The 22,555-nt window shown below is 40.7% G+C and overlaps 1 protein-coding gene across 1 annotated transcript in view; it reads left to right on the forward strand.

Annotated features, from left to right (window-relative positions):
- The first annotated feature begins 518 nt into the window (after positions 1-518).
- Positions 519-22,555, forward strand: part of LOC124158486 (receptor-type guanylate cyclase Gyc76C-like) — a 63,638-nt gene continuing 41,601 nt past the window's right edge. The window contains exons 1-7 of the mRNA XM_046533609.1: positions 519-678; positions 2,051-2,370; positions 7,887-7,978; positions 9,032-9,151; positions 9,282-9,311; positions 10,328-10,459; positions 14,436-14,681. Coding sequence (XP_046389565.1) covers positions 597-678; positions 2,051-2,370; positions 7,887-7,978; positions 9,032-9,151; positions 9,282-9,311; positions 10,328-10,459; positions 14,436-14,681 — 1,022 coding nt within the window. The 5' untranslated portion in view covers positions 519-596. The remainder of the gene's footprint in view (positions 679-2,050; positions 2,371-7,886; positions 7,979-9,031; positions 9,152-9,281; positions 9,312-10,327; positions 10,460-14,435; positions 14,682-22,555) is intronic.

A 22,555-nucleotide genomic window follows, 5' to 3' on the forward strand; every position in this document is an offset into this window, starting at 1 on the left:
TTGCCTAAACTCCCTGTATTCATTGAAATATCAAGATTTGTTCTAAGTTTGTTTTGACGAACTAGTTTGACAATACTTATGCTCATTTTTGCGAGTTAATTTTTGGGATGTTTCCCGTTTCCCCATTTTCAAATGTAGTAATGATACTCTATGTAGATTACAACATTCTACGGGCAATGTCCCAAACCATAATAATAAAAAAATGGGCCTAGGAGTGGTCAAACAAATTCGTTAAAACAAACTTGGAACAAACCTTGATATTTCAGTAAATACAGCGAGTTTAGGCTAATGATTATGACCAAGAATCATAAGAGCGCAATAGACAGGGGCTACTTCGTTTTTTAGGAGCTTTCTGTGTTTCAAAGTAGAGATTCATTTTCTATCTCAGACTTGCATTTTTTTACTTGCGAAGGAATTTGTCCATCGAGCCCGGTGGGATTAATATATTTTACGTTTCTGGGAAATCGCCAATGTCTTCGTCTCACTAACATTCTCCCTTCTCCCGTGGCTAGCAGTCCCGTCCTTCGCTGCTGTCCGCCCTTTCCTTCCGCCTGCCCCAGTGTCTGTGGCCACGAAGCAACGACTTCTCCTTCAAGATGGACGCCAGCGCCGAGGACTGCGGCGGAGGAACCGCGGACCCGGTCGTCGCCCCCGCCCCCCCAGCACACGACGTTGCCGGTGGGTGAGACACAGCAGTCATTGTAGCGCATTGTCATGGCATCCAGACGAAATTCTGTGTACCATCTCTACTAATATATGTAAGGATTACGGAGGAAGGAAGTAAGTCGAACGGCAGTATCCCGCGCCGTTGTGGAGGTGACGCGAGCAACCACTGGCGAACGAAGGAAGTTTTTTTTATTAATTTAACATCTATTCCATTGTTTTTCTTTCCTGTATTATTGCTATAAATTTTATTATGCTATGTTATTCCTTTTCTCTGAAAATGTTAAATCTGGATTCGTTAGTGGTAGCTCGCCTCACCTCAATAATGGCGGGGGAATTTTCCGTTCCTCTTAATAATAATATCTATTGCTCCTTAAACATTCTAAAATAACATATATACAAAACCAGATTGAAGCTTTGGATGATCCAAGAGGCGTGTCGGTGGTATCACCTTCAGAATACAATAATAGCAATACTTTGTATGCTATTGAATAACAAACATCTCTTCTAATTGAACTTGGGAAATAGAATAGTAATGTAGAGTAATTATACAGCAAAGAAAAACAGTGGACTTGAAATTAAATGAACAAAATAATCTTCCTTCATTGGCCTGTGGTAGCTCCCTTCACCTTTACAACGGCGAGGGGATTCTACATTTCCTCACCCTTCCCTCCTTTCCAAACCTTACTCTGGAGGCGTCGTCGTCCTCATAATTGAGGCGGTGCCTCAATCATGTTTTCCTTCCGGTCTACTCTGCTCCTTATTGGCTGCATAAGTCCCTTACTTCGAATACCCACCCTCAAGAGACTCAATATCGGGTCAGGATCTTGATCCACCTGTATAGTCATGGCGACGATGTATCGCTCGCGTGATATAATCGCTAGATTTCGATATTCCCAATAATATCGATAGCTGGGCAGTAATGCATCACTCTATGTCAAGACAATCGGGCTGCGATGTATATATATTATAAATCTTGGTTTTGCTGAAGAGGTCAAGCAAAATTTTAAAATTTTCTCTCGTAAATTTATATTTACCTCGACTTTTTTCGGTCTTTGCCACGTCATTGTTCACTAACTGCTATGGCAGTAGTCTAGTAAATTAGTCAATATTAGATGGTAATTGGTAATTATTTAATTATACTTCCGTAGCCTCTCAGGAATTACGTCACACATTTTGAAAACAGAGTGTTAAACCAAGTTCAAATTTAAAAAATTACCTAGTTTTATCCAATTTCCTTACACGTATTTTCACCCACAGACCTGCACACGATGAGGGATCTTCTCGATGCTTTGTGGATAATCATCATGCATCCTAACCATTTTTAATCTCGGTATTTCCCGTGTTTGTTTACGATATCTGGATTTATATATGGCGATGTTTATAGGGCCTGTGGGTGTCCGTAAGGAGGAGGATGCTTTGGTGGTGCAGGAGGCCGGTGGCAAATCTCCCTCGCTTCTGCCGCCGCCGCGGCAGCCACCGTCCTCCCCCGCCGCGGCGGCCGCAGCTCCCGCCAAGCAGAGGAAGAGCGGCACGGGTGTGGTGCTGGGGGCCGACGAGCCTCAGATGGCGTCGAACAAGCGGGCGCACTTGCTGCACATGATGGCGCTGCCCTTCATCCCCATCGCGGCGCTCATCGTGCAGAACTGCTGCGCCATGGCCGGCGCACTGCGACTGCACTTCCTCGCAAGGGACATGGAACACCAGGTCACAACACTCTCCGCTAATTTTATTATTAAATAATTATTTTGCTTGGTTTTGCTATTTAGTGGGCCTTCTTCGCTACTATAGCGTTGAAGTTTATTTCCCCGTCCCATCCCTTCCGAACCTATCCCTACCCCAGGGGCGTTGACGGGCTCCTATCGCGGCGGCGCCTCTTTCCTTTTCCCTTCCTCTCCTCCCCCTCCCCGGGTGATCGGACGTTCAAGCCACTGGCTTGGTTCCCGGCCCCGGTGTGTTGTATCCCTGAAGGGTTTCCCTTGAACCCTCATACTCTTTGCCTCCGCTAATTATCTAGCGATTTGATCGTTGGATTATTCTTCCTCATAGGATAATCCTCTAAAATCGCTGGCACATTAATGGCTTTGCCTGGTTTCGCTATTTAGTGGGCCTTCTTCGCTACTATAGCTTTGAAGTGTTTTTCCCCGTCCCATCCCTTCCTACCCTTTCCCTACCCCAGAGGCGTCGACGGGCTCCTATCGCGGCGGCGCCTCTTTCCTTTTTTCCTTCCTCTCCTCCCCCTCCCCGGATGATCGGGCGTGTAAATCTCTGACTTGGTTCCCGGCCCCGGTGTGTTGTATCTTCGAAGGGTTCCCCTAAGCCCTCATTCTCTTTGCCTCCGCTAATTAAAATCATCAGTCCTTTTGGGCCAATTCAAACCTCAGAAGGTCAGGCCTAACCAACTGCTTAAAATCGCTTTCATAGAGGAAATGATTTCATAAACCATCGCGGGCTAGGAATGTGAGACTTAAGATCTATTGACGATGACTAATGAGGAACGACGAAGTGCTCTGCATGGTGGGTAGGGAGACGCAGCTTCTAGATGAGATGAGGAGGAGGAAGAAGGTATGGATGGAGCGAGTACCTACTGAGCGGGGAGGGCATGTTGAAAACGGTGTTAGAAGGTAGAATGTCGGGTAAACGGGGGAGAGCAAGTAAGAGAATAGGATATACAGATGGAATTAAATGGAGTAGGCCTTACTGTGAAATGAAGAGGAAAATCCCCATGGAGGGACTGCAAGAATACGTATTAAATACTCCATGGAAAACTACCTAGGTTGGTGGAATATTATAGAAATAATTTAGGAAATCATTAATCTGTCCACATTGCATCACGTAGAATTAATACCTCATCGCCACTTTTTTGTTTTATCTAATTTCATCCGCCAATAATTCCTAGATAGTAAATGAAGATGCAACACAGTAAGCTTATGAAAATATGTCGCGAAGCGGTGAATGAAGCATCACCATTAAAAGTGTTCGACTATAGTTTTAATTTCACTCACGAATTTAAACATTAATGCGAAAAAATTGTTAGTTGTATTAAAGAAGAAAATGAGATTGTATTTAGAATTATAACATAGGATGGATGATACTGTGGCCTAAATAAGCTGCTAACCAGCAAATTACATATTGTCAATACGAAGACCAAAACCAGGATCTATAACACTATCTTACAACCCATAATACTCTACAGCTGCGAAGTTTGGTCACTAGCAAAGTCTCAAGAAAAAAAAGCTCATAATTTTGAAAACAGTGTACTCTCTCACGTGGTACTTCATACCAATCTTATATTGGTATTTGGAATCTGGTCACTCCTGGGCTCTTCAGATTCGTTTCCAACTCCACAATGGACTTATTCCCTTGAAAAGACTCCTATGTGGAGGCCATAAATCCCATTACGAGACCGCCTTGTTTTGTTCCTTCGGAGGGAGATCTTCGGTGTGGCCGGTTCTCATGCAGGGGCGTCACTATTTGTCGCAGGGCCGGATAGGGAATTCCGCTATCCGTCGCAGCTCAGGGTACATGTACAAAGAAAATATCTGGACCTATTTATGAAGTAGGAGTTTGGAGAATCAGAGAAATATAGAGAACTGAGAGATATTTATTGCGATGCGAATATTATTGCAACAATAAAAAGCAAACGTTTAAGATAGCTGAGCCAATTATTGAGTAGGGTCAACACCAGCATAATAACCAATGATAGAAAACCTCTCGAAATACTGCGTTGGAGTGACTGCCAAGTAATGAAGGATGTTAGGAGACTTAAAAATAGAAATGAGGGAAGTCAGAGATGAGTGGTGGCGGGTCGTTGGTGAGGCCAAAAAAAACTTTGCTTTACACTGCCACAGGAGTGAGGAATAATTTTTAGAAGGGAATACCTGTGGTCATCGTTCAGATCTTTCATGTTGCTCTGTTAGAAAATTTGGCCTTAACACGAGCTACTCCGCATAACCCCGCGATACTTGCAAGGAGTATTTCTCAGGAAAACTTTGATCACCGATGATGTTCTCAATGACTGACCGTGCCGAGAGAAAATATTTTGTAATGATCATAAGACTCTCGCCTTCTCTTTGCATATTCCATCCAGTCATCATCCTCTACTCCCATTTTTCCCTTCTATTCCTTTCTGATCTCGTCATCTTTCCATCTTTATGTAGTCGTGGTCGTCTCAATGGTCGCTTGCCTCATTAGGGTGCCCCTTATTTCTCGCTTTTTCGAATTTCTTTCGGAGTACCCCCTAATTTTATGCCAATTGGCGTAAAAACACATCCTGTAAAATATTATTGCAATTGGATAAGGGGAAGACGTACCGCATCGCATTCAAAGTTGAGAAATTTTGGCATTTTTGGCTGTTTTTCGGACATGAATGGCGATAAGAAGGCGATGGTATTTTTCAACTGATTTTCTCTGACAACCAACGACACATTGGACATTTTACATGATGCAGTTAAATAAATATCTTATCTTATATAAATATCTTATTATTATCCCAATATCCAAATTATCCAATGGGGTGGTTTCCTATTATTTTTTTTACTGCATAAATCGAAAGATTATTACTCCTGGAGTACGCATTTCACGCTCTTAGATTTTCGAATGACGATATCTATTTTTCGCGATTAAACGAAAAGTGAAAATTTTCAAGCGCGCCCAAACGCGACGGCTAAGTAGGAATGATGGGAAAAGTCCGTGTGACGTATTTCTGGTTCCCGCTGCCGCCCTATGAGGTGACCTTGAGGCGAGGCTTGAGCGCTGATACGACGCTGGTTGCTAGCAGGTAGCAGAGTACCCTGCTAGCAGGTAGCGCTTGGCTTAAATATGGATTATTACTACCTTGTCAAACGAAGGAACCTTTCCGACCTTAGACAATTTTAATAAGTGATTGTTAAGACATGTTTCCCTGAGCTCTGTGACTCATTGGTAATCTCAGACGATGTAACACTCCTATCCTCTCGTTTAGAAACTAGGTCCCTGTGAAGTCACGTGGAGTGGCACCGCATGGGCGCCAATCTGGCCTTTTTCAAATGCAGTTAAAATTGACCATTGCCATTCGTCTTAACTGGGATTTCTAAAACCAAATAATTTGTATATTATGAATACAATAATGGTGGGTAACGAATCGCAATCAATGCCTTTCGTTTTCTTTGATGAAGGAAACTACCCTATTGTGACTTGTGGTTCCCGAGATACGGCCCTAAGAGTGAGCGCGTCCACCCCAAATGGCGCCACCTCGCGCCGATGCTCGAACCTGCCAAGTCCGGCGTTATTATTTCGGCGTTAGTCCTATTCTTTCGACGAAATGTATTTCTATGCCATATTTACTCAACACAGTTTCAACTTATTAACCTAATTAAATTAAAAAGTGTACCACAATTAAGATTCAATAATTGTATCTCAATGAACAATTCGGTAGAATGGGTTCTATTGGAAATTAGATGCTCATTTTTTATTTAGCCTTAGCACAGTCATTGGTTTAGGAAGACTCGAATTTCTCTAGAATTAAAGCAGTAGCAACGATAATAACGTGGATTTGTGTATCCGGAGACATCAAAACTATTGTGAGTCATCTAAAAACCGTTTCACGGCGTGATGTGGTAATATATAAAAAATATTAATAGATCAGGTTTATAAAAAGCAAAATTGCGCCAAGTTAAGTTACCGTAAAAAGGGCTTAATTTGGTGAAAAATTCACTCACTCCTATAAATTTTCTCAAACACAGCGAAATATTTGATCTTGGCGAGTATGGCAAGGCCATTTGTTAAAGGAAGGGAAGAATTTACAGAATAAAATTAAATTGTCTACTCTCCTAAATAATATTTAGTTAAGATACAATTATAATTAATTTTGTCCTCGGTATTTAACTACTGCGCCGGTACCCTTACCGTCCTATTTATATCCTGAAACTAGTGGGACATGTTTTTTAGTGGAATTAAAAAAATTCTTTCTTCCTTGTTTTTCTTTGCCTACTGGAGTGGAAAATGGGTACACAATGATTTTTTTACTAAGATAATAGATTTGAAATTCAGCAGCTTGTATAGGATCTTAAATTAAAGTTTCTCTATGCACCTTAAAGTATGTGTCTAATACTACGTGCCCTCTTTGACCTCAATCCCGTTTTTCCAGCCTTATAAAATGAAATGTGCTTATGAAAGTGTTAAGAAGGCACTATCTGTGTTTTGGGAACGAATTCTGTCACTATTTCGCGTTGTTAAGCAGGGAAAGAACGAATTGCTGGAGAGTATCCCTTAATTCCCACGTCTACTTCTGGAATATGATGAAGTATAATTAAAAAAGGGACAGACAAGGAAATAAGAGGTTTCGCCGGGCGCCTTATGAGCGTCCCACCCGCCTGCCTTATCATGCAAGTTGAAGTTCTAACACGCTCTTCATTTAATCTCACTGAAAGCTGCGTAAAGAATCTTTCGTTGAGCAGTTGAGGCTGTAATTAGAGTACGGCCTCAATGCTAGATGTTTAAGCCGTTCAAAAGAGCCTTTAGTTTTCATCATGCAACACGAATTTACAAAGAAGTTGTCATCTCATATACATTTGATCTTTTAATGCGGCAACAAAAGCGTAGCTGAGGTTTTGGTTCGTTAAACGTCATTGACATCAGGTTACTGAAACTTTCACTGATGGTATCTATATTCAAAAGGTTCTCCAGAAAGTAACAGACGTTTTGGAATGTAAAATAAATGAAGTGAAAATAACAATTTTTATCATATACTACATTTTAAAGTTAAACTCATTGAGTATTTTTATCCATAATCGCCGTTGAAATTTAGACATTTATTATGACGTGGCACAAGCTTTTTAATGCCTACTATGCAGAAATCTGCCGCCAGCGAGTTCAAGCACTTTTTTTTAGGTATACCGGCATGCAGTTTGGCGTCAGTATCAAATCGTTGCGTAGCTAAACAATTCTTCATCGCTTGGAAACAGGTTTTATTCCCTAGGCGCCAAATCCGGGCTGTACGGCGGATGATTGAAAACTTCCCATCCAAAACCATCCAAGAGCTCTTGGGTTCGATAGGCCGTGTGTAGACGAGCGTTGTCATGGAAAAACAAAACTTTTTTGCTGAGTTTTCCTCTACACACAAAGTTGCCCCCTCCTGGTAGTCTGTCGCTTGTATGGGGATTTTGTTGAGCGATCGGAGGTTGTACAAAAGCAGTCGTAAGTTGTCATGATGCGACTATTAATAGTGTTTCTCTTCTGCTCAGGTTGGGATTACGGTGGAGGGTACGAAGCTGTTGTCTGCGCTGCAAGCCGAGAGAGGAGAAATGGCCATGAGTCTCATCACGGGCACTCAAAGGTGGGTTTTACCAACGGCAACACATTTATAGCCGGTTTATTAACGTCTGGTTATCGCTTACCATGAGATGGTACAAACATCCACTTTGCCTAGCGTTGGCCGAAAGTTATGGTTAACATGATGTCTGATCTTTACAGAAGCTAACAGGAACTTTTAACCACCTCTTGGTAAAATTGAAGGCTGTATTATGTTATGGTTAGCGTTCACCAGATATTATAAGCCCCGACCTCAGTCTTTATTTCAGGAACCTATATATTTAAAATTAATTTTTCTGATATTTAGTCCATATTTGTCAATTTATCACTGACGTCTGGACTTCGCAGCAAGCGGCGTTAGCAACTTTTATTCTATCTGCAGGTCAAATACTAGTGAAAAACAGTGACACTTTAAGCAAACAATTAATTGATTAAAAAGGGTTAACCTCACTATATTTTATCTCTTTAAATTAGTTGGAAATCTAAAAATATGACACTACCAATTCATATCCTTCATAAAACCAAAATAATAATTCAATTCCATTGCATGGGGAAGATCTTTTAAATATTTCGTAATGTCTCGAGCTCCAGATGTCATAAATTTTTATCGGTTATTGAAGGGCTGTAAAAATAAAAAGTTTTGTCTAGAAAAAAAAATAATTCAGTTTTGCATGCCCCGGACTTTTTAGTATCTGGATATTTCATTCGCGGTTCGAAATTAAAGAGTCGAAATTTTGATTTTACGCTAACTTTTTTCGATTTCAGCCCATCGTGCGTCCCTTGTTTATGATGAAGTGTAAAATGTGGTAACGCAACTACTTTTTACAATGGTATACAACTTATAAGCTTTTCGCTTGATTCTCCCTCGTATGTGATTAATCTATGTGGAAAAGAAATGAATCTTATTATTTTAAAATAATGAGTAAAATTCCTGGAAGCTAAGGCCGAAGCTATAGAAAATGTGTTGAGTGAAACTGCCTGGAAGTTTGTGGTAGCGTTCCGGATAATATAATCTGAAGAAGTCATGGAGTTCCCACTTGATGCCTCAGTGATCACGTTGTCTTTTTTTCCGTTACAGGTCCTCCCTCCATGCCACCTTCAGAAACACTGAGCTTGCGATCCAGCGTGCCTTGATGGAATTCAAAAGTACATTCCTGATGAAAAATGTCGAAATAGAGCACCACCTCGCCAATATCAGGTACTAAATGCCTTTAAAAAACCAAAACAAAAAACATTTTTATCGCGGAATGATTTTTCTGCTCTTGCCGTCGCTATTCAAGGAGGGATATCTTTTGTGACGACGTTCGTTTTTTCTTTTCTCGTTTCAGTGCCAAGCGTAGCGCCATCTTGGAGCCCACGTAAGTAAATGTGAGCTCATTGCTATCCCATATTCTTTTTCATATTCGATCCAGCATGCTTTTGCTTTCGGCTCTCATAATCTCTGCTATTTCGGCTCTATTAGTTTTCAGATGGAACTGCATGGTACCTGAAACCTTTATATCATTATTGAAACCTGCTTCATTACCAAGTTGTAGAAATATGAATAATTGTAATTCCAATATGTTAAAAATTATCAGGCATTATTTGTTACGGACGCTCTATCTCCGTAGCCTCGTTTTAATTAATATTAATAACAATCTTTATTTTATACTACCTTTACTAAGTAAACAAGTGCAATAAATACAAGGAAGGAATGGACAGGAAGTAGAGCCTCAATCTTGCGATCATTTTTCTTGTCCTGTGATCCTTTCAACCAAGCTTTTCAACGACAGAGAAAATGATTGCTCAAGCCGTCACTTTCTTTATAATACAGTCTTTGGAGGCGTCCTTGATGTTGACTATGCTCGTTATCGTAAAATTTATGGCTTGCGGGTAAAGTTACGTCTAAATAGGTCTACGGTTAGGCGTGCACTTTCACAGATCCTCCGGGAAAACCAACAATATCTATACATTTCCCTACAAGTCTTAAACGTAATTGTTGTATAAAGATATCAGATTTATACCGGCTGACAAGATAGAATGTTTAACATCTTAATGTTCCCTATTGACATTACTCCCTTTGATTAATAACTTCATCAGACTAGAACGATTTCGTGCCTTCAGTCAACAACTGCTGGTCAGCGTCAATAATTATAATTTTACGAAGATGAGTGGTCATTCGGCTACCTAGGTAACAGAAGCTTTTCATCTCTTCAAGCTTTTGTATTCCTAGTTGGTTGTTTGTCCTGATCTCCTCTCTTTTGCTGCATACAATTATCTTAGTTTTCTTTTAGTCAGTATTTAGTATTTTCATGGTTACCAAGTATAAGATTTTAGTGATAGCCAATCGATTGCTTGGTAGAATATTGTGAATATTTCCTTCTCGCGCTTCTAGGATGGGAGACAAGCGTGCACATTCGTACCACGAGGTGTGGGAGCTGGAGGATTACGGAGTGATCATCTCCATGGTGATGGAGCATCTCGCCGGGACGATAAGAGACATGTCATCCGCCACGAGCACTTGGAAGTAAGTCATGCATCGCCTCCCTGCAACATTACATGGCCTCTCGCACTATAAAGCAACGTGTACTGACACAGTGACAAGGGCGTACCCAGGATCATACATAGGGGGGCAAGCCATGGTCTGGGGAAGGAGTCTCATATTTACTAGGCCACGAGGGCCACATTCCAAGTTCCGAATCCAAGCTCCGCTGCCCGGATAGCAAATTTGCCGATGACTGAAGTATTCGATATTAACGTCTACTGAATAATCCGGTGGCGTATTCCTTATTTACGAACAGTTGAAAGCGACTTTGACGTGCAGTACAGCGCTGCAATGCTCCTAGCGGCGTCTCACAGAGTTAAATGAGCGAGAATCGCGCGCTACTTGAAACGAGTGCGCGGGCCGTATTTTAGAGACCCCTGGTCAAGGGGTTGCAAGCCAAGTTGTGACATTTTAGCATAGAAAAGGTGAATGAAACCAACATTTTAAGAAAATTATTTCAGCGGTTTATTAGTTTATCAGATTATTTCCTTGAAAATATAGTTTTATTTTAGTTACATATCTTATACTCATTTTTCGTTGGTTTAAAGAAAATTTGTTGAATACTTTCGTTTCAATTCAGTACTGCTTTGCTTAGAGACTTTTGCGATTTTTGCTTCTAGGGGGGAGGGGCCTCCCCCTGCCCCTCGCTGGGTATGCCCTTGCTCAGTGACTGAATATATGGAATTTAGGGCTTAAGATAGAAGAATATGGCCAGAAACTGGAGAAGTTGAACTACATGGACAGAAAATTAGAGGAAAACGGAAACATCGAATCACATACATAAACAGCTAATAAGTACATCGGGAAAAAAATAGCGTTAGCAAATGGAGCGTTCATGAATAGGAAAGAGGTGATTGGAGAAGGCCTTGTTATGAATTGAAAAGGGAAGTCCAAGTTGGGAGGGAAGATAAGGAGGGGGAATCTGCAAGCCATTCCATTTAAAACTACCTTAACTGGTAGAACTTTTAGATAAAATTGTTTGAGGCAGAAAGATTTAGTACTTTCCCGGCGAATAGACTTCGTAAAATGTTCTCGGTCGTAGAAACGTCGGCAGTTATGCAGTTCCTGACCCGGTGGTGATCCCGAGAACATTTTGCGATGTTTAAGGCAAGTTTACATTTAGCACTTTGTCTATCATCTCTGTCTCTCTACCTCTTGAGTTTCTCTCTTAAATTCACAATAGGGCCTATTCCCTTTCATTATATCTATTAATCCTATTCTATTCCTTCCACTTCTCCGCTTACCCAACATTCTACCCTCTAAAACTTTTTTCAACATCCCTTCGCCGCTAAGTACTCGCTTCCGTCCGTACCTCCTGTCTCCTACGCATCTCATCTAGAAGCTGCCTCTCCTAACCCACCATAATCTTGCACCTTGTCGTTCTTCCTCCTCTCCGTCTACTTGACCTTCTCCATTCTTCTCCACACCCACATCTCGAACGCATCCAGTCTTCTCTCGTCCTCCTTCCTAAGTGTCCCCGTTTCCGCACCGTAGAGAGCTACACTCCAAATCAAACTCTTCACTAGCCTTTTCTTTAAACTCTTACATATCGTGATCCTCTCATAAGCTCCTTCCTGCTCATGAACGCCTCCTTTGCTAACGCAATTCTCTTCCTGATGTCCTAACTGATGTGTTTGTTTTCCTCCAATGTGCTGCCCAAATGTTTGAATTGCTCAACCTTCTCAATGTTTTCCCCACCAACTTTTACTTTGAATCTCAGTTTCCCAGCTTGTGATGCTTTACAAAATCGTCTAACCTTTGTCTTCCTGTGATTAATCTTCATGCAATACTCCCCGCAGCGCTTGTCAAACGCATCCACTAGAGCCTGCATCCCCCTCTCATAGTGACTAATCAACGACTGATCATTCGCGAGCCTCAATGATTTAAGCATCTTTCCTCCCACTTTTACTCCAGCTTCTAATGCATCCCACAATTCTCTCACCATCTCCTCAGCTTAAACGTTAAAAAGCAGCGGCGACAAAGGAAAACCTTATCGGCCCATCTTCGGCCCAGATTCTGCACCCGTCACCCTAACTTGCGCAGTCTGGACCATATACAGATTACGAATCAGTCGCTTATCCCTCCAATCTACGCCTATCTTCTTAATAATCTCCGTTAGCTTTACCCAGTCCTTACTGATGTATCCATTTTTCTCTAATGTGCTGCCCAAATGGTTGAATTGTACTACCTGCACAAGTTTTTACCCACCTACTTTTATCTTCAGTCTCACACACCTAGCTCGCTATGCTTTACAAAACAGTCTGTCTCCTCAGTATCTTATCTATTAGTTTCCTCTCCTCGCCCATCATGCAAAGCACTCATTTCCCTCTCGGTCCTTAAAGAATGCTTCCGGAAACCCGAGCAACCTTTTTTCTTGATGCGTGCGCATCCACCTAGGAGCTCGTCCTCTGCTGGGAACAGCTCTCTCATTTACGATGCAGCTCGCATTTCCATACGCAGACGCATCGCCCGTGCTATTTCCATCTGCTTATGCGCCGCCCGCGTCGAAATGTGAATGGAAAGAAGGGTTGGGGAAGTATTGTGCATGGCAGGGAATCGAACGAGGCAGGGGAGGGGTAAATATGTAGCAGTAAAATTACATTGCTGGCATTTTCATCATTTACATTCGGGAAGTCACTGAACTTAAACTTTTGATGTGTTCGTTATATATTATTCTGCATTTTTCGAAGCAGAGATGCTTAAAAATGTAATACTTATCCGCTTTTATAATAATTTTTCTACGCATTTGTTTTTCAATATTTCCATTGCCACTTGTCTTTACCATGAGCCTAACGATGCCACACGCTTTGGATATGGGTTGGTGTTGCATCGGAGTTAAAAACATTTTTATAGTTGTCCTATTCTAAATAATTTCCCTCAAGTCATAATATCGATCTCTTAATTGATTTTCTCAATAGTTAGGATAATTTTTTATCTGTTTTTAACGTTGACAATTATTCTGTGTTTCCCCGCTGACTTTCTTAAGCGTTTTTAGTGAATTGTAGGACGCACTTGCATCAATCCTGTTTTCCCGTCTGTATTTTCGCCTTCCGTCTCGTCATTGGTTAATTGACGGAGGAGATTCCAAGAGGGAGGGACAAGGGGTATTGAGCCTCAATTTACTCCAAATAAACGCACTACAGGCTAGGACAGGGCCAAATGTGCTCTTGTTCAGTTATTCATCTACATGTGCAAGCCGCCTCAGAAGGCGAATGGTGGGAGATGCAAGGCCACTAGTCGTCAGCAAAAAAAAGAAAATATGGTGCGTGTTGGAGTTATTTCACTAATAAGTCCCGCCTAAGTTTAAGTCCGTTATCGTTCGGAGGAAAAACTGCTTCCTTTACGGTAGAATATGTCTCTATAATGCATCGTTTCTGTTAGGCCTGGAAATATAGTGGGGTTCTAAGTATTTGTTACTTATTTCGCTCTGAATAATATCTGTTATTCGAGTAGCCAGAGTAATCAGTACCCATATAGATACTCAAGTATCCTCACGGCTACTTGGTGACTCCATTAGTTGGACTTATACTTGGGTAAGTGGCGGTAGTCACTCTGACATTTGTGTTTTGATTTTATATTTCACTAGGTAATTCAATGGCATTCCTTATACATATATGTATCTAAACATTTAGGCAACTATATAGTTTATATATCTTTGTATTCGTCCGCATTGTCGATTAATTCATCGACTAGTGTCGTCATATTTCCGTTTTGGTAAGCGAAAATTATTCCTGAAGACGGAAGAATAAAGTAGAACCCAAAATTAGGAGGTTTTAAGCGTACAATTTTGAATGACTTTATGTACTTCATCACTAGTTAACAATCCAAAGATTGGTTTGACATAGCTCTCCATTCAATTCTCTTGTTAGGTATATATATACTTTCTGGTGGAAGTTTATCTTTTCCGTAGCTATTTCCGTGTGTCTCCTTCTCTTATTGTTTTGAGCCTCCCTTTCAGGCTCCTGATTGCGTACAAGAACATCCTTCGCTGCATCGAGAACCTGAGCATCGCTGCACTGTACGGCATGCACTACTTCGGGGGCGCCGGTCTGCTGGCGCCGGCGCCGTTCGCCTCCTTCGTGCAGCGGGACTCCCTGGGCGACGAGTACCTGCTCTCCGCCACGCAGTTCTCGCCTCGACTCCAGACGGAGCTGCACAACTTCAAAGTGGCGCCCAACTCGCCCTTCGCCAACATCACCCTCCGGTGAGCAAGACGATTTAATTCTGAATCGCAGCATCATTTTTCACGTACGAGTTCAGGGATCGCGGCGATGACACCTCACATGGTGACTCTCGGACCTGAATCACGCGTTCATTTTTTTCATTTTAGAGTGATCACTCGAAAATGATTATCGCGCGCGATTGTTTTTCCCGATGGCTCCAGCGATGAGGATTCCCATCACTTGGCACGTCGCTGTAACCGCATATCGGCCAATCAGAACGCATGGCCGCATAGAGCGATTGCAGTGCAACATTGGACAATTGTGGGAACGACATGTTTAAACTTGAATGTTGAATGACTTGTTGTGAGAACGCCGAAAAATGACGGGCGGAGTGATGGAAAAAGTGACGGAAATAATGACCGTGTGGTAAAAGAAGTGATGCCTCAAGCGATCACTTTTCCTCCCGAAAAGCGATCACTCGGGTGAGCGCTTAGAGGGATGAAACAAATGAATGTGTGATTGATGAGTGATGATCATTTACAGGGATAGTAGCAATGATAGGGATCACCATTTCCATCATTTGTTACCGTCGCATTTCCATCACTAAACGCGTTTTTACGTCATAGCAGCAGCAGCCAATCAGTGAACGAGACCAAATATTACATTTTGCGGCGACGCCATTGAGTTTAATGGCAACTTAAGTAGTAAATATCAAGGGCGCCTCAAATGGCCTTGCGATAAAGAAAATGATGAATTAATAATTTGCAGTAGATAGAATGGTAATTTTTTCCGAAACTGCTGGAATTTTTAACCCCACTTAGCCCCCCTTTTCCTTATCCTGGATCCGCCACTGACAGGATTTGTTCAAGAAAAATGATTGTGTGAATTAGGCTCACAGATACACTGTGCGATAATCTTCTCAGGTGACTTTGTAGATTCATTGCTACACATAGCAACGAAACGCCACTTTGTGGAGCAAAAAAAGCTAAGGCTCGTGTGATAATATCTTTTTCCTGATGATCAAAGCCAGTCATTGGCAAACGTAGTAAGCTCCAGCTCTTCGGTATGTTTAGGGAAGTCATTTCCCATAGTCCCGCATCCCCGCTGTTTTCGCTTCCGTTGGAATATATTAATTGCTTTTCATTTATTTATACCACAAACGCAGGTCCATTCTTGAAAAAGTGAGTTATAGCTCATAAAATGATTGAATTGAAAAAAATTTCAATCCACATTTTGAATTATTGTTCATTTGTCCATTTCAAAGTTACAAAAACGTTTCCGAAAATGTAAGTGTTAGTTCCCCAGCCAATAGTCGCACATTTAACTCTTTCCATTATACATTTCGAATTTCTCTGTACTTGCTTCCATTCAGCATAGTTAACTGCGAGTTGACTATCTATGTTGCATGGGATGGAATGAAAAAAGATTATCCTGCATTAGGATGATATACACGAATATAGAAACAAATTTTCAAGTGTGAGCAGTGAAACGTTTAGTTGGCATCGAAGCATCAGCTATCTCAAACGAAAACTCAACAGTCACCCGATTCTTTATAAGTTCTTCTTCATGGGTGTCATCGATCAAGGATCATGTGTACCCAGGATCAAAACTAGGGGGGGGGGGGGGGGGGCAAGCCATGGTTGTTCAAGTTGTAGGTAAGATTTGGAGCATGGAAATGGTGAATGAAACCAACACTTTAAGGTAACTGTAGTAGCTTTTTATTAGTTTTTTATATTATTTGCTTGAAAGAATATTATTTTCCTTAAAGACATTTGCGATTTTCTTCTAGGGGGCGGGGGGGGGGGGGGCGTTTCTGCCTCTCGCTGGGTACGTCGGTATCATCGATATTGGCGGAGTGTATGATTTGCGCCATAATTGTGGATCACACGATCTTTTGAGCTTCATTCTGGAATTCAGGAGTCAAAAATTCATTTGAAACACCCACTTCTGTGAGAAAGGTTTCTTCCGCATGCCGCATTTTAGGGTTTTTGGAATTTCTCTTCTTCCTCTGTGCATCGTTTTTCTATGTATGCTTTGTTAATTTGTGAATCTCTTTATTATGAATTCGTCGGCTCAAATTACCTTTAGCTTCTGAGTAATGATAGGATTGCGTGAATCTACTGTCTGTAAAAAAAAAGCAAGTGAACCGAGTTTGAGGGGCTCTATAGTCCAAACGAGTCAATCAATTTCGATGCAATAAAAATCATACGAGAGAGAATTTATTTCTATGTTGAATCATTTACTTTTAAAAAATTCCTCTTCGTAGTATTTCCTGTACTTAATTTTTTCTAAGAAAAGTACCCATTGTTTGCGTGTAAAATCAAGTTACCCAACTTTTAGCGCTTGGTATTACCTACCGTAGTTTTCGTTACAATAAGTTAAAAATTTTTATATAAGAAATCCAGATCTATTGTTGGCAAATTGGAGAAAACACATTATTTATACCACGAACATTTATAGATTTGTTGTAAACAACGCAAATCTTTTCTGACTTCAAAAAAAATGGATCAATTTAAAATTGATTGGTACTGATGAATGCTGCACGATGAATTGAAGACTAGTATTTAAAACATTTGCATTAAATATCGCTAATAAAGTCAATATCGCTTAATATTTATCTAAATGTTTCTACACGCATACCGGCAGATCCGTCTTGGGAGAGGGAGGAATAAAAGAGGCGCGTGGTTGCCACCAACTCAGCCGAAGCAACCAGAGGATGATTAATAAACCGCCAGGGTACTAGACGATATGAAAACTGCGCACGGCTTTGAGAGACTCTTTTCTGTTGCTTTGTTTTGGCCTGCCTCGCTAGACAGGGCAAAAGCGACAACCAGAGCTCAAAACATGAATAAATATGAAACGATATTGAATATACCTACTGCTAACATTTAACGTGTATGATCTACGTACTTGCATTACTTACATTATACGGCACACAACATTACCAATAAATTTTCAATTGACGCGTTGGTTTCGAAGTTAGCAGAGATTTTCTTTATTTACAACATCTCCATCAATTTTCGTGGCATCAACAATTTGCTTTCTGCAAATTGTCAACAATAGATCTGGCTTTCTTATATAAAAATTTCCAACTTATTGGAACAAAATCTACGGTAATACCAAGCGCTAAAAGTTGGGCAACTTGATGTTACGCGCAAAAACCGGGTACTTTTTTAGAAATAATTAAGTACTTACAGGAAATACTATGAGAAGGAATTTTTTAAAGTAAAGGATCCAACGTAGAAATAAATTTTATTTCGTATGCTTTTTGTTGCATTGAAATTGATTTACTCGTTTAGACGATAGAGGTCCTCAAACGTGGGTGTCTTGCCTTTTTTTACAGACAGTAAGTAGTTGTTTAGCCGCTTACGCTTAAAAAAAAATATGTTTTAAATCCATACATGCAAGATAATTTTTTTTCGCCTTATCCCATACTACATAGATAGGTAGTCAACTCGTATTTGATTACACTGGCTGAAAGCAAGTGTCTGATACGGCTTGTTTTTTTATTTTTCTCGGATTTTCCATTTCAACCTCCTTTAATAATTGGTGGGATTAAATGAGTTCAATTAGACACTGCAATAATTCCACTGAATTTATTTTCCCTCGACCCGTTTTTTGTCACAACAACAGCATTTTCAAGTGCCTCATGTGTAGCCTAGTTCTTCCTTGAATATATACTACTGCTGAAGGCAAGAGAAAGGATAGGATTTAGGTGTCGGGAAGTGGGAGTGTTCAAGGTTCAGGGAGAAAGGGTCGTTTTTTATGGTCTCTGTAGAGGAAGAGGGTGGGGAGAAAGGTTTCAGGGTGAGAGTAAATTCAGTGGAAATATTACTGAGCCTTATATTTTAATAGTATTAACAACTTCCACCACATCATGCTACATGTCATGCAAGATGGGGAGCGATTTCATTGCCACGAGGAATTCCCCAACAGAGGATACGGAAAAAGAGTGTCGAAAGAAGACGCAACTGTGGGCACATATTTTTATTTTTGCGACGCGTGTTTTCCAAATAAAAAACATCGCAGGACGTGCTCACGGAACCTCCGGAATTCCTCCAATCTCTTCTATATTTATCATTTTGCTATTTTTATTTCGTTAATTTCGGAAACTCTCTTGGTCGACTCAAATTACTTCCAGCTTCAGAGGAATGTAAGGATAGCGTGACCGGAAGGAATGCCATATCCTGTTTCCTGCAAAGGTGTCTCATTTCGCTAACTCACCTACCTCCGAATAACCCGAGGAAAGCCTTTGAATTGTCTTGCCAGCAGCTCATTAACGCCTCAGGTAATTGGATCTGGACTCGGAAGGAATCTACTTTAAAAAATAACTCACCGGCAGAATTCATGATGATCCCGTAATGGCATTTATGGGTTCTAACGTTGCTGGGTATCTTCGCTTATATCATCAACAGTCTCTCGGCCATTTATGCGGCACAATGATTACAGTGTATGGAGTTACAGAACGCTTGCAATGGCGAAAGATATATTTGTTGTGGATAAGGGGTTGGGAGAAATGAAGACGAATATGAGGGGAAGTCAATAACATTAAGTCACGCTGGATCCAGCAACAAAACTAATTATCAAATTAATATAAATGCTCCCTTATTTTATGGCTGTTTAATATCTCATTACCTCTGGTCAACATCTCTAAGATTGGTTTTACGTTGCTCTCAATTCAATGTGCCTATCAGTTAATATTTTCACGGCTATGTATTTCTTAGCTCATAAACATTAAGGTGTGGTTTGTTTTTTTTATATTTTTCTTGAGTTTTCGATTCCAATGTTCTAAAATAATTAATGGGGAGTAAAATCAATTTTATAAAATTATTACGGTAATTATTAAATGTTTTTAGGTCGCTCAGGATCACTAAATGCAATAACGATTATTATTTTCAAATCTACAAGGGAGTATATTCGGCTCGACGTAAAACGAAAAATTATAGGTCTCTTGAGCCAAAATTCGCTCCTTTTTTGCGTCCAAGCGACTGTTTTACAGGTATGACATCTTTTAATGTGGAATACGGCCGTGTGTGCATTGCCGCAAACGCCGCGCCGGAAGCTCACGGGCCGCACTCCTCACGATCAGCTAATTGGCCCCGCTTCCTTCATTACTCCACGCCCCCTTCGTAACTATCGTGGTAAGAGTCGAGGAAGCAATTTTCCGAAGGCAACACTGGCATTATTCTCACCAAACGGCATCCCAAACATCTATGATTTACTCATGTGTGTATTAGTGGCATGTTCTTCAATCAGTTTGATGACAGAATTAATGCAATAAATTATTTTAATTACAAATAAATTGCCTTGTCTCAATGGAAAACTTTTATTAGTGTCATATAGTCGTAATAAATGAGTGCATCACAATGAAGTAGTGAAGGACCTAAGGTTTTCCCGGCGAATGGACTGGAGGAAGAGTTCTCGGGTTTCCAGCCGGGTCCAAGGCTTTCCGAAGGTTCAAATCCTTTTCCTCTAGTTTCCTCACTGATGAGGGGGCCCAGACCCCCTCCTCAGTTACTCCCCCTCTGGGATCTAGGGTTGCATTTCATCCAATCGTTTTCATTTCAGCGTCCTACCTTCAACGGTCCGATAGAAGTTACTTATGATTTGATTATTAGAGAATAAAGTCTCAGCCAACTACCTTAAAATGAACTCATTAGTAATTTTATTCCTTAGAATTAATCTGCATATAGGGCCGGGGCTTATTGTAACTCTGTTTCTTCTCTTTAGGAAGTAGATGGCGAGGATATGAGTGGCATGGAAATGCGAGGCGGCTTCGTGCCTTGACTCTTTAACCCCTCCATTATCTATCCCAACACTTATCATCCAAGTTATCGGCGCCATCGATGCAATTAATTTATTATTATATATTTTCGTGGATTAATTCACATGACATAAAAACAAGTCTTTCGATTGTTTCGACACATTTTTAATCGTCGTTATGGCCAGGCGCGCAGCCATTATTTCGCTGTAAGATGTGGATTTTGTATACTGATATTTTATTGTCATTTCGCACGCATCGGAAAACCAAACATTTCACTAAATTAACGGTGTATTTCGTATGCATAGGCAGCAGAGAAGTCAAAAGTGGAAGAATTCGAAATGTGGTGCTACGGAAGAATGGTGAAGATAAATTGGATCGACCAAGTAAGAAATGAGGAAGCACTTAGAAGATTGAGAAAAATGAAAAATCTTCTAAAAACCATAAGCAGAAGACGGGACAAATTAGTTGGCCACATTTTGAGGCACGATTGCGTGATGAAGACAATCGCAGAAGGACAGGTGGAAGGGAAGAAGGGCATGGGACGGCCCCGAATGAGTTACAAAGGACAGGCTATAAAAGATGCAAAAGCGAAGAAATATGTCACCATAAAAAGGCTAGCGGATATGATTGAGGAATGGAGAGCTGCGTCAAACCAATCTTAGAATTTTTGAATAACTAGTGTGCTGAAAGTTGAATTCAGTTTTTGTTGTTGGCTGGCGTTATAGAATGTAACCTAAATATTATGCAGTAAAAGAGGATATGCGCCTCTGGGCCAGTGGTCTCCTCAGCAGAGGTATTGTGGGTAGTTGCCGCAAGGGAAAAAAATTCGGTTGGGCTGAATTCATCCTCCCCCCACCCCTCGCCCGCCGGCAACGTGTCTGGTCATGGCTATATTTATGAGAAATATGGATAACAGTAGGTACTAATCCGAATTTCCTCTCTTTAAAAAAAACGTCCTTTTTATTTTAAATGACCCAAGCCTTATAAAAAAAACATTGATAAATCAACCCCAATATTGTCAAGGAAACATTTTTACGTATTCTTTGGAGGAATTGGAAGATTTTTCCTGAAGAAAGGACGAATTTTTCTCGTCCTCTTTCCAGATGATGATCTTCCCGGCATTGCAAGGGTCGAATTCCTCCCTTTTAATTATCTCAGAGTCCCTCGGGGATTGCACAAGACCTTTCTTGTTCCTGTCCCAATCAAGGGGCGGAACTTTCCGTGTGCCACCCGTGGAATCTTTTCTTCCCGCCGTTGCGTGGGCAGCCGCGAACCCTCTTGCAATTGTCAAGGGGTGTCGTCTCGTTCAGGTCAAGTCCTCCGACTGGTCGCCTTCAAGGGCCAAGGTGAAGGCTGGAAGGCTGGTCGGTCGTCAGGCTAACTTCCCCGCCTCAATTTCCGCAATCGATCTTTTGATTGCAGCAGAATCCTTCCTTAAATTCACATTAAATCGTATTTATCAACTTTTTAAATGCCGAGTTAACAGTAGTTCTCCGACTGATGGTGATTGAGAAGTAGTCCAGCTTCCTCCCTCTCCTAATGACTATCTTAATCTGAATTTTTTAAACTCCAAGATTAGAGCATAGATAAGAACAAAAACCATCTTAACGTTCCCATTCTTTAAAAGTGCCCCTGTCGACCTTAATCTGTCCTTCTAAAACATTTAGGACAATTCTTTTGGCACGTTGCGACAAATAACCTCAAAAAATGCTCTTATTTACTGTATCTTTTCTTCTATATCGCATTTAGAGTTCCTAATGTCGACGCAAGGAATTTTGAATACTCTATATTACATTTCTTATCTTCCATACAATTATACGAAAAAATTGGGAACCGATCAATGATATATATATATATTCCAGTTTGCGCTGTGTTAATTTTGATCTTTTCATATCTTCTTCATCAACTTTTAAAACGTTTTGGTTGAATATCAGAACTGGTTTTTGTTTGGAAATTTAATAAAACCTCAGTTTTAAATGATGTCCGATGGAAAACTTTAAAATTTAATTGTTTCATGTAGGGTGTGTGTGCTATTTCTTTTTAACTGATTGTATGCATGATATAATTGAATATATGATTACGGTATCTATGTTTTTTTTACTTATTTGGGAAAGGGTGTTTTGTCAATAAAAAATATAACTATTTTACGTT

Source organism: Ischnura elegans, chromosome 5 (assembly GCF_921293095.1).
Source record: "Ischnura elegans chromosome 5, ioIscEleg1.1, whole genome shotgun sequence".
NCBI lineage: Eukaryota > Metazoa > Arthropoda > Insecta > Odonata > Coenagrionidae > Ischnura > Ischnura elegans.